Raw genomic sequence first — 13,319 nt, 5'->3', positions numbered from 1 at the left:
TACAGATGAACATGGCAAGTGTGGCTGTCAGAGATTCAGAACCAGAAGACAGTGGTTTAGTGATAGAAGATGAAGATCTACTAGACCTAAGATCACTAGGTGAAGATGAGACGTATAAAGATATCAACATAGCTGAAAACTTCCAGCATAGAGATAGACTATGCAAGACAGACCTCAGGCAACACAAGATGAAGATCTACCAGACCTAAGATCACCGGGTGAAGATGAGACGTATAAAAATGTCAACATAGCTGAAGAACTTCCAGTATAGAGATAGACTAGGCAAGACAGATTTCTAGCAACACAAGATGAAGACAAAGGAATCCTGTGAAGGTGGAGCCTTTCTTTATGCCCTATATGAGGAGAGACCAACAAAGGAACTGGAAATTTTGGTGCAGATCATATGAGGAGACCTTGTGTGTGAACTGAAAACAGTCTTTATATTCAGTATTAACAATATTGTCAATATTTTTCTTGAAGAGGGGCCTATTGTTGGATATACAAAACTGTTCCATTTAAGAGTTATTATTTAGTTTATTTAATGGTTTAATATTTAATCATTATTTAATTTTCATAAGGAGAATATTAAGTTAATTATTTTAAAATTGATAGTTATGACTGTGTGATTGTCAGTTTAGCTGTAATGGGCAATTTCTAAAGTGGAAATATCACAGCTTGTATTGTAATAACAGAGATAAAGAAGAAGAATTTGTCTTTTCAATGGGTATTCTAAAGTAATTGAACCCACCTGTGTGGACTTTGATGAAAAGGAGACAAATTTTTTAAACATCTGGATACAACAACTGTGGTAACCAACAGTTATAGTGGTGAATTTGAAGGGAATTTCACAGCTTCTATTGAACAACAGAGATAACTAACAAAACAGTAAAGCCCAAAATTGCAGTGTTGAAGTTGAAATAGATACATGTTGCATTACAAGATGATTTCCTTAGCGATTCTCAAGTTAAAAATACCACTTTTGAAATGATGAGTAAATATAAGAAGGATGTTATAATGTCCAGTATACTTCCACCATAGTATCAGGCTGTAACTAAAGTTCTGACCGATTTTCAAATGAATTTAGGCAAGCAAAATAGTTATGATTATAGATGTATTTAATCATCAATATATTCTCCATTGTTTTCGATAACCTTGTTCCATCTGTCAACAAGTTTTTGGATGCCACGTTTATAAAATACCTTAGGTTTTTGACCCAAAATAAGAGATTAACTCATTTTCGACCTCCTCTCTTGAAGTTAGTCCAAGTCCATCCAAATGATTTTGTAAACTCATAAACAAATGATAGTCAGAAGGAGCAAGTTTGGGAGAATATGATGGGTGAAGCACTTTTTCCCAGCCAAGTTCCTTTAGGAGATTCGTGGTTACTCGTGCGGTATGGGGACATGCATTATCGTGGTGACGAATGACCCCTTTTCTGTTTGCTAAGGACGGGCATTTTTTGTCCAAAGCTATTTTCAAATGTCGCAGTTGTTGGCAGTAAACCTCTGCTGTGATTGTCTGCTTATTGTTTAACATTTCATAATGGACAATTCCTTGCATATCCCACCATACACTTAACATGATCTTCCTTGGATGCAAGTCCTTTCTCGGCTGCTGGGCAGGTCTATCACCATGACTAAACCAATGATGATGGCGCTTAACATTATGATAAAGGATTTATTTTTCATCCCCAGTAATAACTGTGTCCAAAAAAAAGGCACTTGTTGCTGACGTGAATGCAATGCCTCACAGTAATCAACACGTTGTTGGCGATTCTCTACAGACAAGTCCTTTTCAATTTGTGATGGACGATTATATGGCTAACATTGAATTGTCCGCTAAGATCCCTAACTATAATGGCAGGATTTGTTGCAACAGCTGCTTCCAGTGCCTCTGAATCGAGTCCACTTGGCTCCTCCTTTAAACTGAAGTCCCCATTTCTGAAACAGGAAAACCACCTCCTACAAGTTCGTTCACTTACTGCATTGACACCATAAGTGCTCCTGGATAAATATTGCTGCTGCACTTGCATTCACCCCTCTATGAAACTCGTAGAGCATAGCATGATGAATGTGTTCTTTAGTTGGATCAAACATGGGTCAGTTTGAAAGCATTTTCTTGAATACTGTTCCTATATCCTGAAAGTAAAAGAGGTGTATTACTTATGTGGGCATGACTAAACATCAGATAGAGATTGAACTTAATTAAATCTTTTTCAACATTTTTTGGCTCAAAAATCGGACAGAACTTTCGCTACAACCTGGTATAATCCACAGTTTTCATCATGTTATATTTTTATTAATTCCAGGCTGAATACTTACTCATGTGGCAGGTGTTACATTCTTACATTAAAAAAGATGTGCAGGATTAATGTGTAATAATAAAACAAATAGTCCTTTAAACTAGATGTGCAGGTTTAATGTGTAATAATAACACAAACAGTCCTTTAAACTAGATGTGCAGGTTTAATGTGTAATAATAATACAAATAGTCCTTTAAACTAGATGTGCAGGTTTAATGTGTGATAATACTACAAATAGTCCTTTAAACTAGATGTGCAGGTTTAATGTGTGATAATAATACAAACAGTCCTTTAAACTAGATGTGCAGGTTTAATGTGTGATAATACTACAAATAGTCCTTTAAACTAGATGTGCAGGTTTAATGTGTGATAATAATACAAACAGTCCTTTAAACTAGATGTGCAGGTTTAATGTGTAATAATAATACAAAGAGTCCTGTAGTATATTTACATCTGAGTTTTTTTCTTGTAGCTTCTTCAACAGGATATTGTGATACACAAAAGACAGTTAGATTCCTTGCAGGAGAAACTACAGAGTAGCACCACATCTTTAGATGACCTCGAAGTGAAACGGGCTCTCTCTGAGGCAACAGAACGGATAGAAGCCCTTTGTGAAGCTGTTAAAGTAAGAAATATTCATTACTGTCTCAACCGACTATTATTATAAATGTCTATCATCAGTACTGAATAGAATAGCTGTTACAAAATTAGACCATTGGGGGGGTGGAGGCTTTATTTTTAATTGATTTCTGTGATGTTCTTGTAAATGTATGGGAGAGATTTTAGGATTATAAAAATGATTAATATGTATATAAATATACATTGATAGATAGATGTTTTATACAGTTTGTCAATAAATATTTCAAACTTAGAATTAAAATTTATCCTTATGATCTATTTATTCTTATATTTGTCAAATTATATACTTAAAATATTGTTTGATACAAGTATTTAGATTTTCATGTTTTATTTTTTTACTCAGGTGGAATTACTGAGAGTAGAAAATCTGGGATTGCTTGCACAAAAGTATAGGGATCTTCGAGAGCACTACAGTCAGTGGTATCAACAAACACTAGACAAGCTGCTTTTGTGTAAGGACTACACTGGAAATAGAGCAACAATCCAAGCAAGGTTGGAAAAACTACAGGTAAAACTACTAGATCAGCTATATATAGAACTGAGATAGTTAAATATTTACATAAAATCCAATTACTATAAAATGGTTTATGGAAAGTTTTTAGATTATAAAAAAATTAAGAAAAGATAGAAATTCTATAAGACATGAACTATCATATAATTAACAAGAAACACCTTAACCTTAAGAACTATCATATAATTATTAAGAAACACCTTTACCTTATGAACTATCATATTGTTACGTCTCTGTTCGTTAGTTAATTTTACGTAAAAATTCTTCCTGAAGAATTTTACTGATACAAGTCCTTTCTTAAATAAAACTGGTTTATTCTTTTTGAATACAACTTTGCAATACACTTAATTTCAACAGTCGCTCTATAACAAATGGTATAATTCACAATGAACTTCTCACGTGCTCAACAATATTCTTACTCATTACCTCCCGTTGTTTCTTGGCCGGTCTTATATATACAAGACTACCCCAATCTAGTAGTCTCCCGACATTTCATGAAGGTTCGAGAAGGAAGTGGCGTGATACGAGCATCACGTGACCTGCATTGTTGTAACAATATAATTAACAAAAAACACCTTAACCTTATGAACTATCATATAATTAACAAGAAACACCTTAACCTTATGAACTATTGTATAATTAACAAGAAACACCTTAACTTATGAACTATCCTATAATTAACACAAACACCTTAACCTTATGAACTGTCATATAATTAATAAGAAACACCTTAACCTCATGAAGTATTTTATAATTAAAAAGAAATACCTTAACTTCATGAAGTATCTTATAATTAAAAAGAAATACCTTAACTTCATGAAGTATCTTATAATTAAAAAAAATTTAATACGTGTAAGGTTAAGGTGTTTCTTGTTAATTATATGATAGTTTTTGAAGTTAAGGTTCCTTGTTAATTATATGATAGTTTATGAGGTTAAGGTTCCTTGTTAATTATACGATACTTCATGAAGTTCAGGTATTTCTTGTTAATTATACGATAGTTCATAAGGTTAAGGTACTCTTTAGATTCTAATATGCTTTGAATAGTCAAAGTGCTCACAAGTTAAAATGTTTTTTCTAATTCTCTTACAGAATATTGAAAAGCAGCTACCAGAGGGAACAGGAAACGTAAACAGTCTCGGAGAATATACCAAAGAGCTAAGAGAGCTAGTGTGTCCAAAGGACCGGGACACTATGGAACAAGAGCATATGGTTCTTGTTAGTAACCAGCAGCGACTAACTACTGAGACAGATGAAGCCAGTCATCAGCTTCAGGATCGACTTCAGCAGTGGACCACTTATGAAGATCAGTTTAGTTATCTCTTGGAAAGACTAGAACTGCTGGAAGCACAGGTTCAAGATTTTTCACTCAAAACCACTTTAGAAGAAAAGAAAGAACAGTTATCAAGATATCAGGTACTCAAGCAATAAACAAATAACAACAATTTATAGTTGGTAATAATCATTGTAATAATATCTGTATTAATTTATGCATGGGATGGTTACTTTTAATAACCTTTCTTATTAAACTTCTTATTTTTTTGTATTTTGAATAATAATATTTGTAAGATTTTTGTTATCTGTTTTGTTATTTGTTAGTGATATTTTTAAGCATGAAAAATTATATTTTGGTTTTTATTTACTAACTTTAAATGTGGCTATATGTTTATTGTGAACACATTTTGAGCATAATAGTGTTAACTTGCAATGTGGTTTTATGTTTATTGGGAACACATTTTGAGCATGATAGTATTAACTTGCCATGTGGTTTTATGTTTATTGAGAACACATTTTGAGCATGATAGTATTAACTTGAAATGTGGCTTTATGTTTATTGTGAATACATTTTGAGTGTAATTTTTAACTGCATGTCTTAAATACGTACTGCTAGTTCGATTATGAAACAGCTTGTTTCAAGAATGTATAGTGTTTCTAATTCATGCACTGCACTTTGGTGTCCTTTACATTTTCTAACAGGCCTTGATCGATGATATAGAGGCTGAGCAAAGAACTTGGCCCTCCCTTAGCAGTCTTGCTGTCATCCTGGACCAAGTAAGCAACTAATATCTGATGAATGAAAGACAAGTTAAATGGGATACTGTTATAACTTTTGAATTGTTTTAGTTTGGATGTTTTCACAAACTCTTGTAAACTTACTAATTGATTTGTGTCTTATCTTAATATCATTAAATGGAGTACTTACGTTTTAAACAGTCATTCTATATTTCACTTTTAAGAAACACAACATTTTGATAAGTTTACCTAGCGTCATCGGGTGGATACATTTGAATAATAAAACAATACAGTTACACTTTGCATTATCAACAGTGATGCTACATTGTTAATGAACAAAATAAAAGCAACTCAAACATAGTTGTGAAAGTGGTATAAAATAATAAAAAATTCCAAGGCTTTCACATGACATCCAACCATTTTTTATTGTTTTATACCATATACGGTTGGATGTCATGTGAAAGCCTTGGAGTATATGGTATAAAACAATAAAAAATGGTTGGATGGCATGTGAAAGCCTTGGAGTATATGGTATAAAATAATAAAAAATGGTTGGATGGCATGTGACAGCCTTGGAGTATATGGTATATAACAATAAAAAATGGTTGGATGTCATGTGAAAGCCTTGGAGAATATGGTATATAACAATAAAAAATGGGATGGACTGTGGACACTTAACAAACAAACAAAATAAAAAACTCCACAAAACAAAGGAAACTTAATTATTTGCACTATACCATATATGTAAAATATTAGCATACTGTTATGTCTCTGGTCGTTTGTTAATTTCCCGTAAAAATTATTTCCGAAGAACTTCAGCTATACAAGTCCTTTCTTAAATAAAACTAATTTATTCTTTCTCAACATAACTTTGCAATGCACAGAATTTCCACAGTCACTTTAACTTAAACACACGCTATAATTCACAACGTTTCACACACTTTACTTACGTTCTCTTCCTCTCACTCGACTCTATTATCTGTCTCTATATCTCCTTATTTGCCCCTATCTATGCCGTCACTTCTCTCTGCTTTATTTGCCGGGCTTATATATACAAAAATAGAGGGCACGTAGAAAAGACTAGAGTTGCCAGGAACAGACATGATCCTTCTAGAATCTCATGACGTGTTACTAGCGTCATGTGACATCCACTGTCATAACAATACTTCTATCAGAAATTTGGAAAAGACTAGCACGTAAATATAGCCCTAACATAATGCCTAGATTCGTTTTAACCCCTAGAATGAAAGTTAAACACGTTATGAAAATTATATAATGAACCCACCCTACCAGGAAACATTTACAAAATTAAGTGTAAAAGCTGCTCAGCCTTTTACATTGGTGAAACAGGACATAACTTGAAAGATAAGTTAAAAGAACACAAAAAACCACTCCACAAAATATGAACAAAAACAAACAAACAGTTTTTATGAACAGAATGTCACAATACTAAAACATGAACCTAACATTAACAGAAAAAAAAACCAGACAATCCCAAAATTAACAAATACCCAGATACATCTCTATATATATCATATATTGATCATTATTTCCTCACACATTCCTAATCTTACACAAATATTTTCCACAACATTTTCATATTTATTCACTTTTTGTTTGTTTTTTCTGTTCAGCTATGAATAAATAATTTATCAATATAAGCAGATCGATATGCACGTGTATAAGTAACAACTATCAATACTAAAATTTAAATAAATTGTTGAATATTGATTTAATACTAAAACCTTCTTTACCATTAAAATTTGTGTACTTCAAAATGATTGGATCAAATATTGTACCTGTTTTAAAAATATTTTTCTTTATTGTAAAAGTTGTAAAACAATAATGCTTATAATCAGTAAATAAACTCAAAATAAAACTATTCAACTTTACAGTGATTTGCTAAAGTTTTTAATGATCATCAGATTCTTGTGTGGAATACAAAAAATTCATAAAACTGCTCCTTTATATCCTATAGTTTCTGCTTATCAAACTTGTAATCTTGTAAAAATCCTGGCTTGGGTATTTATATCACTAAGGCTTCTTCATCTGACATAAACTCTGCATTATTCATCACAAAACTAAAATATTCTGACACAGTTGCCTTGATGTTCAGTTTTAATATCTATTCACACAAGTGTCTGTTGAAGTAACAGTTCAATATGCTCTGGAATGTTATCAAAACCCCAGGTCTATTTTAGACATCAAAAAATGTCTTCACTTTTCTGCTTCTTATACAAATTTTCTATTTCAGAATGTTCATCATGACCAGATCAACAGAATAAGCATGTGAAATCCTGTTTCACCTGTTTAAACTAATTTACTTGTGTTCATAATTTGATAAATTGTCATTTCCACTTTTTTCCATTCTCCTATGTTCTGGACCTGTTCTGTAGATGACATTTTTACAGACTTTAAGGAAATTGATTATATCGATAGTTTCTCTCACATTTCAATCCACTTCACTCTAATGTCATGTTTACAGTTGAAAATGAAGTCAATGGAAAAATTTCTTTTTTAAACGCTTTGATTGAAAAAATGAAAGTGTATTCCATACCATTGTTTTTTGTCAAGACATATGCTTGGGAGCTTATATTCATTGGAAATTTTTTCACTATCCTATCCAATAATAGGGATCGTAACGACCCTTTTAGATAAAAGTGTTAAAATCACAACTTCACTTCCAAACAAAAGGTATCCTCTCACAGTTAAAAAATACATCCCTAAAAAAATAATTACATCCAATGATTTGGAGAAACCATCTTTTTTATTTTTATATCATATATCACGAAGCTTTCACATGCCATTCCAAAAACTTGGTTAAAAATAATTAAAGAATACAATATTGATTTACATGTGAAATTTTCCTTCCTACTAGCAAAATAAAACTAGGCCAAATTGTATTGCACAAATTTGTTGACGAGAGCACATGTAAAGACTGTGGTAATACTTAAGTTTGAGAAACTGGTCGACAAGTATCTAAAAAATTAAAAGAACATTTAAAAGTCCCTTCTCTTGTATTTGAACACATGGCTCAAAAGAAACACAGTTTCGTTTTTTAGGATATTAAAACAGAAGAAAAGTTCAAGAAGCTCTTTACACTAACAAACAAACATTGACCAGTATTCTGATATAAAATCATATTAATTTTAATTTTTCCATTATTAACAATTGTGTTATTTTTGCTTTTATTTTGTTGTAGTGTAGTATCACTGTTGATAACGCAACATGTAATGGTTTTGTTGTTTCAGTGAAATCTTAGGCAGAATAGACACAGTAAATTTAAGAACTCTAATGGACTAAAACTTGGTATAAAAGCCAAAACATTCTCTCCTTATCATACAGTAGGCAGTTGTATTCCGTTAAAGTTCTTAAACCTACATAATGGTTTTGTTATGTTATTCACATGATGATACAACATTATTGCTTATTTTATCCATAAGTAGAACTTTAATTTCATATTATATGTTCTTCCATTACTTTAAAACATTTATAATCAACCTAACTTGCATATATCTTGGTTTATGTTTTACAACCACTGAAAATCTATTGGATTCAGTGGATAATTTTTTCAATGTCTTTATGATTGTTACATTTCAAAAATATGAAATTGTATTGTTTAAAACACAAATTCTATTTATATAAATAATATTCAGTATGTGTGTGTCTTTCAATTCTCAGTCTTTAAATGTCCATAGACACCATAATATATTAAAGTCAACATCAGTTTTCTTTTATCTTAATGTTATCAGGAAATTATAGTTATTTAAGAGCCAGTCTTGAACAATAAGTATTAAATGAATTATTAGTCTTCATGATTTAGCTGTAATGTTTTACTTTCATTGATTTGAAGGCTCTACTTTCTGAGATGAAAGATAAGGAACGGGAAGTCGACTCTTTGAGTGACAGTACCCAGGAACTGATAGAAGCTAGTGGTGAGATGAGGCTATCAATGGGAGTTTCACAAATTACATCCCGCTACCAATCACTGCTATTAACCTGCAAGGTCAGGAAACTCCATTTAGCTCATAACAATCATAGTCAGTTTAGAAAAGTGTTTGATGAAAATATTTCCACCAGTAAAAGTATAATAAACATGTTTACAAAAGTTTGAAAAAAGTGAAGACACAGTATTGGAGAAAATGTATCAATAATTAGTCCTCATTAGATTGTGATGAAAGTTCCTTCGTTAAAACTTAAACCACATTTTCTGTTATGAAGAGTTTTTTAGCTTAAGTTTATCTATACTGAAATAGAAGTGATTATTTACTGAAAAGAAGGTGTAAACATAAATATCTATTTACTGTGGTGTCAGAAAAAGGGAATGTAAAAATATACATATGTATTTACTGTGGTCTCGAGAAAAGGGAATGTAAAAATATAAGTATGTATTTACTGTGGTCTCGAGAAAAGGGAAGGTAAAAATATAAATATCTATTTACTGTGGTCTCGAGAAAAGGGAATGTAAAAATATAAATATCTATTTACTGTGGTCTCGAGAAAAGGGAATGTAAAAATATAAATATGTATTTACTGTGGTCTCGAGAAAAGGGAATGTAAAAATATAAATATCTATTTACTGTGGTCTCGAGAAAAGGGATGTAAACATATAAATATCTACTAACTGTGTTCTTGGGAAAAGGGAATGTAAAAATATAAATATCTATTTATTGAGATCTCTGGAAAGGGAATATAAACATATTAGGTCGTGAAGAATTGAATGTCGTTTTTTTTTAGATGAAAAACCCCGAACAACTTATATATCAAAACAAAACATTTATCAAATGAAATAGTCTTCATTCTTATTGATGATGCTTTTCCATCTTACAATCAGGTTGTTAATGCCCCGATTAAAGAAATCACTTGACTTTGAAGCAAAAAACATGTCAATGTCCTCTTTAACACCTTCTAAATTTGCATACGTTTTCCCATCAAGATGGTGTTGCAGTGAATAAAAAAGATGGTAATCTGATGGTGCCGCATCTGTAGAATATGGTGGGTGGGGAAGAACTTCCCAACACAACTCCATAATATTGTGTTGCTTCAAACGAGCCACAGGTCATGGAGAAGAAGAACACCTTTCCCATTGACGAGTGAAGAGTGTTTCTGATGAAAGGCTTAATTTAAACATTCCAATTGCTGACTACAGATCTATCCATTGACAGTTCGCTGTGGTTTTTATCTAGGACTGAGCATTTGTTTTTGGTGTTTAATATTCACATAGAGAATCCATTTTTCATCCCTGGTGACAATTCTGTCTAAAAATGGTTCACGAGCATTATGCGCCAAAAGAGACGGAAGCAACGTTCACACGTTGGAAACAGTGATCATCAGAGAGCTCGTGAGGCACTCAAACACCTTCTTTATGGAGTTTTCTTATATTCCTAAGATTTTTATGTATTGTTTCATGAGAGACTTGCAATTTCAGGGCCATTTTACGAGTGTGTTGCCTTGGGTTAGACTCAACAAGTTTCTTCAGAGCATCAATATCAATTCCAACATGTCGGCCCCTGCCATCACAGTTTTTAAGGCTAAAGTCACCTGGACGAAATTTGCTGAACCATCATCGACACTTACGAACATTCAAAATATTTCCATAAACTACTTTGATATTCTTTGTGGCTACAGAGGCATTGTTTCCTTTCTTGTATTCAAACAACATTACATGCCGAGTGTGTGTCTCCTTGTGAGGCATCACTATAAGGGATTAGAGTATACTAAACTTTACACTTTATATAGACTACACTAACATGACATTTAGGCAGTTCATGTAACTATTATACATGATGTACGTTTTTTGGGGGGGTGGTTAATGAAAGTGTTCCAAAACGTGACATTAATTTCTTGATGACCTAATATAAATATCTATTTACTGTAGTCTTTGGAAAAGGGAATGTAAACATATAAATATTTATTTACTGTAGTTTCTGGGAAATGTAATATAAATATATAATTGTCTGTTTACTGTGGTCACTGGAAAAGGAAACGTAAACATATAAATCTCTATTTATTGCAGTCTTTGAAATAAGAACATATAAACACATAAATATTTATTTTCTGTGGTCTATGGAAAGGGCATGTAAACATATAAATGTTTATATACTCTGGAAGGAAATGTAATAAACACATAGCTGTTGTCAAGGTTAGTAGTCTAGATGATTACCTAAGTCTAATTGTTAATTAATGACTATTTTTTATTTATTACTGCAAGCAACATGCTGTGTATGTAGCGGTATTGATTCAATTTTGGGTTTTCTTGATAGAAAAGCTTGTGTGTTTTGTTTTGAATTAACTGTTTGAATGGTTTCAAGTGGGGTATTCATGTTATGCTGACTTCTGTGCTAGGTTGACTGAATGTGTTATCACATGTAGCAGTCTTCTTTTATCGTTATTTTTGTGGTTCATATGCTATCATTTAGTATTATTACAATTTATCATGTGCTTTATTGACATGTTCAATTATTGCAGATTGATTGGTGTTATACTTTGATGTTATTTTTGTTGCTACAACATATTAAAAGTTCACATTTCTCTGCATTAGACAGTTAGCAATCACTTTGTGTTGAGGCTTACTGTTTCTTAAGTTATACTGTTTACATAGCTTCAGCATGTATTGAAAGAAACATCTGACATAAGGATATATGGCTGTTTGTCTGTAATTTCCTTGCTACTTATTCATGATGTTTTTCTTTGTCAGGGTATCCATTGTCATGGAGGGTAATTTTTTTTAATGTCTTTTTTATTACATATCTGTGATGGTTTAATATTTAGTTGAGATGCTTACCAGTTTTTGTAGGTTTCCTGTAAGCTTCTGTGGTGTATGAGTTATGTATCTTAGTACCTGTGACATCTGGAAATTAGAATTTGTTATCTTCTTCAATATTTAGTTGCTCTAGAAGATTCATGTTTGTTTAATTTAGGATAATAATTCTTTTACTGTAGGAACTTGTGCGGAAGTGTGAACAGCATGTAGAAGATCACATCAGTTTTCAAGAGAAACATGATGAGTGTTCTAAGTGGATTATGGAAGCACAAGACAAGTATGCTGAGGTTACTGCTTTACCCAGTGGAAACCGAGCAGCTTTACAAGTCAAGTATGGTAAAAACAAGGCAAGTTAAGATATATTAACTTTTATATGAACATAGTTAAAATGGTTAGATACCTCAGTAAGTGTTATAATAGTATGAACAGGTTATTTAGATATCCATTTATACTATCCAGTGTTCATAAGTTATATAGATATTTAAATATATTATTCAGTGTTTATAAGCTATATAGATATCCAGGTATCTCATAATATCTGTCAGGTTTTTATAGGGCTGAATTCTTTACAGTAGGTGTTTATGACTGTTTGGCAGTTTGTTCCATTGTTTACTTCGTTCCAACTGAAATGTCCTGGACCATGATAATGCCAGAGCCTGTTGGCATGCACCACTTTTGGCTTACCTCGCCGACCACATTTTATTCAGAATGTCACGTCTGAGAGACGATCCACTATGTCATATGGGCCTTCCCATGGAGATGACAACTTAGGAAACTTCCCTTTGGTCTTACTGGGATTATACAACTACACCTTGTCTCCTGGTACAAAGCTGACTTCAGTAGATCTCTTATCAGAACATAGCTTCATGGAATCAGCAGACGTTTTCAAGTTTGAACGCACTTTCACGAACTCTGACACATTTTCAGGCAACTCTTCGTAAGGTGGGCATCCTGTTATCAGGTCCACTGGCAACTGAAGTTCCCGACCAAACATCAACTTTGCTGGAGTGTATCCAGAGGCTTCATGCTCTGCTGTCCTACAGGCCATCCCCAGTGGAGGGAGTAAGGCATCCCAGTCATCTTGGCAGCTA

The 13,319-nt window shown here is 32.5% G+C and overlaps 1 protein-coding gene across 1 annotated transcript in view; it reads left to right on the top strand.

The window, feature by feature from the left end:
- Positions 1-13,319, top strand: part of LOC106468616 (nesprin-1-like) — a gene marked incomplete at both ends in the record, with an annotated part of 121,329 nt that overhangs the window by 32,301 nt on the left and 75,709 nt on the right. The window contains 6 exons of the mRNA XM_013929045.1: positions 2,775-2,927; positions 3,285-3,449; positions 4,545-4,868; positions 5,430-5,504; positions 9,319-9,471; positions 12,408-12,575. Of these exons, the coding sequence (XP_013784499.1) occupies positions 2,775-2,927; positions 3,285-3,449; positions 4,545-4,868; positions 5,430-5,504; positions 9,319-9,471; positions 12,408-12,575 (1,038 nt within the window). The remainder of the gene's footprint in view (positions 1-2,774; positions 2,928-3,284; positions 3,450-4,544; positions 4,869-5,429; positions 5,505-9,318; positions 9,472-12,407; positions 12,576-13,319) is intronic.

This window comes from Limulus polyphemus, unplaced genomic scaffold, assembly GCF_000517525.1.
Source record: "Limulus polyphemus unplaced genomic scaffold, Limulus_polyphemus-2.1.2 Scaffold3079, whole genome shotgun sequence".
Classification (NCBI taxonomy): Eukaryota; Metazoa; Arthropoda; class Merostomata; order Xiphosura; family Limulidae; genus Limulus; species Limulus polyphemus.
This window is presented reverse-complemented; position numbering and strand designations above follow the sequence as displayed.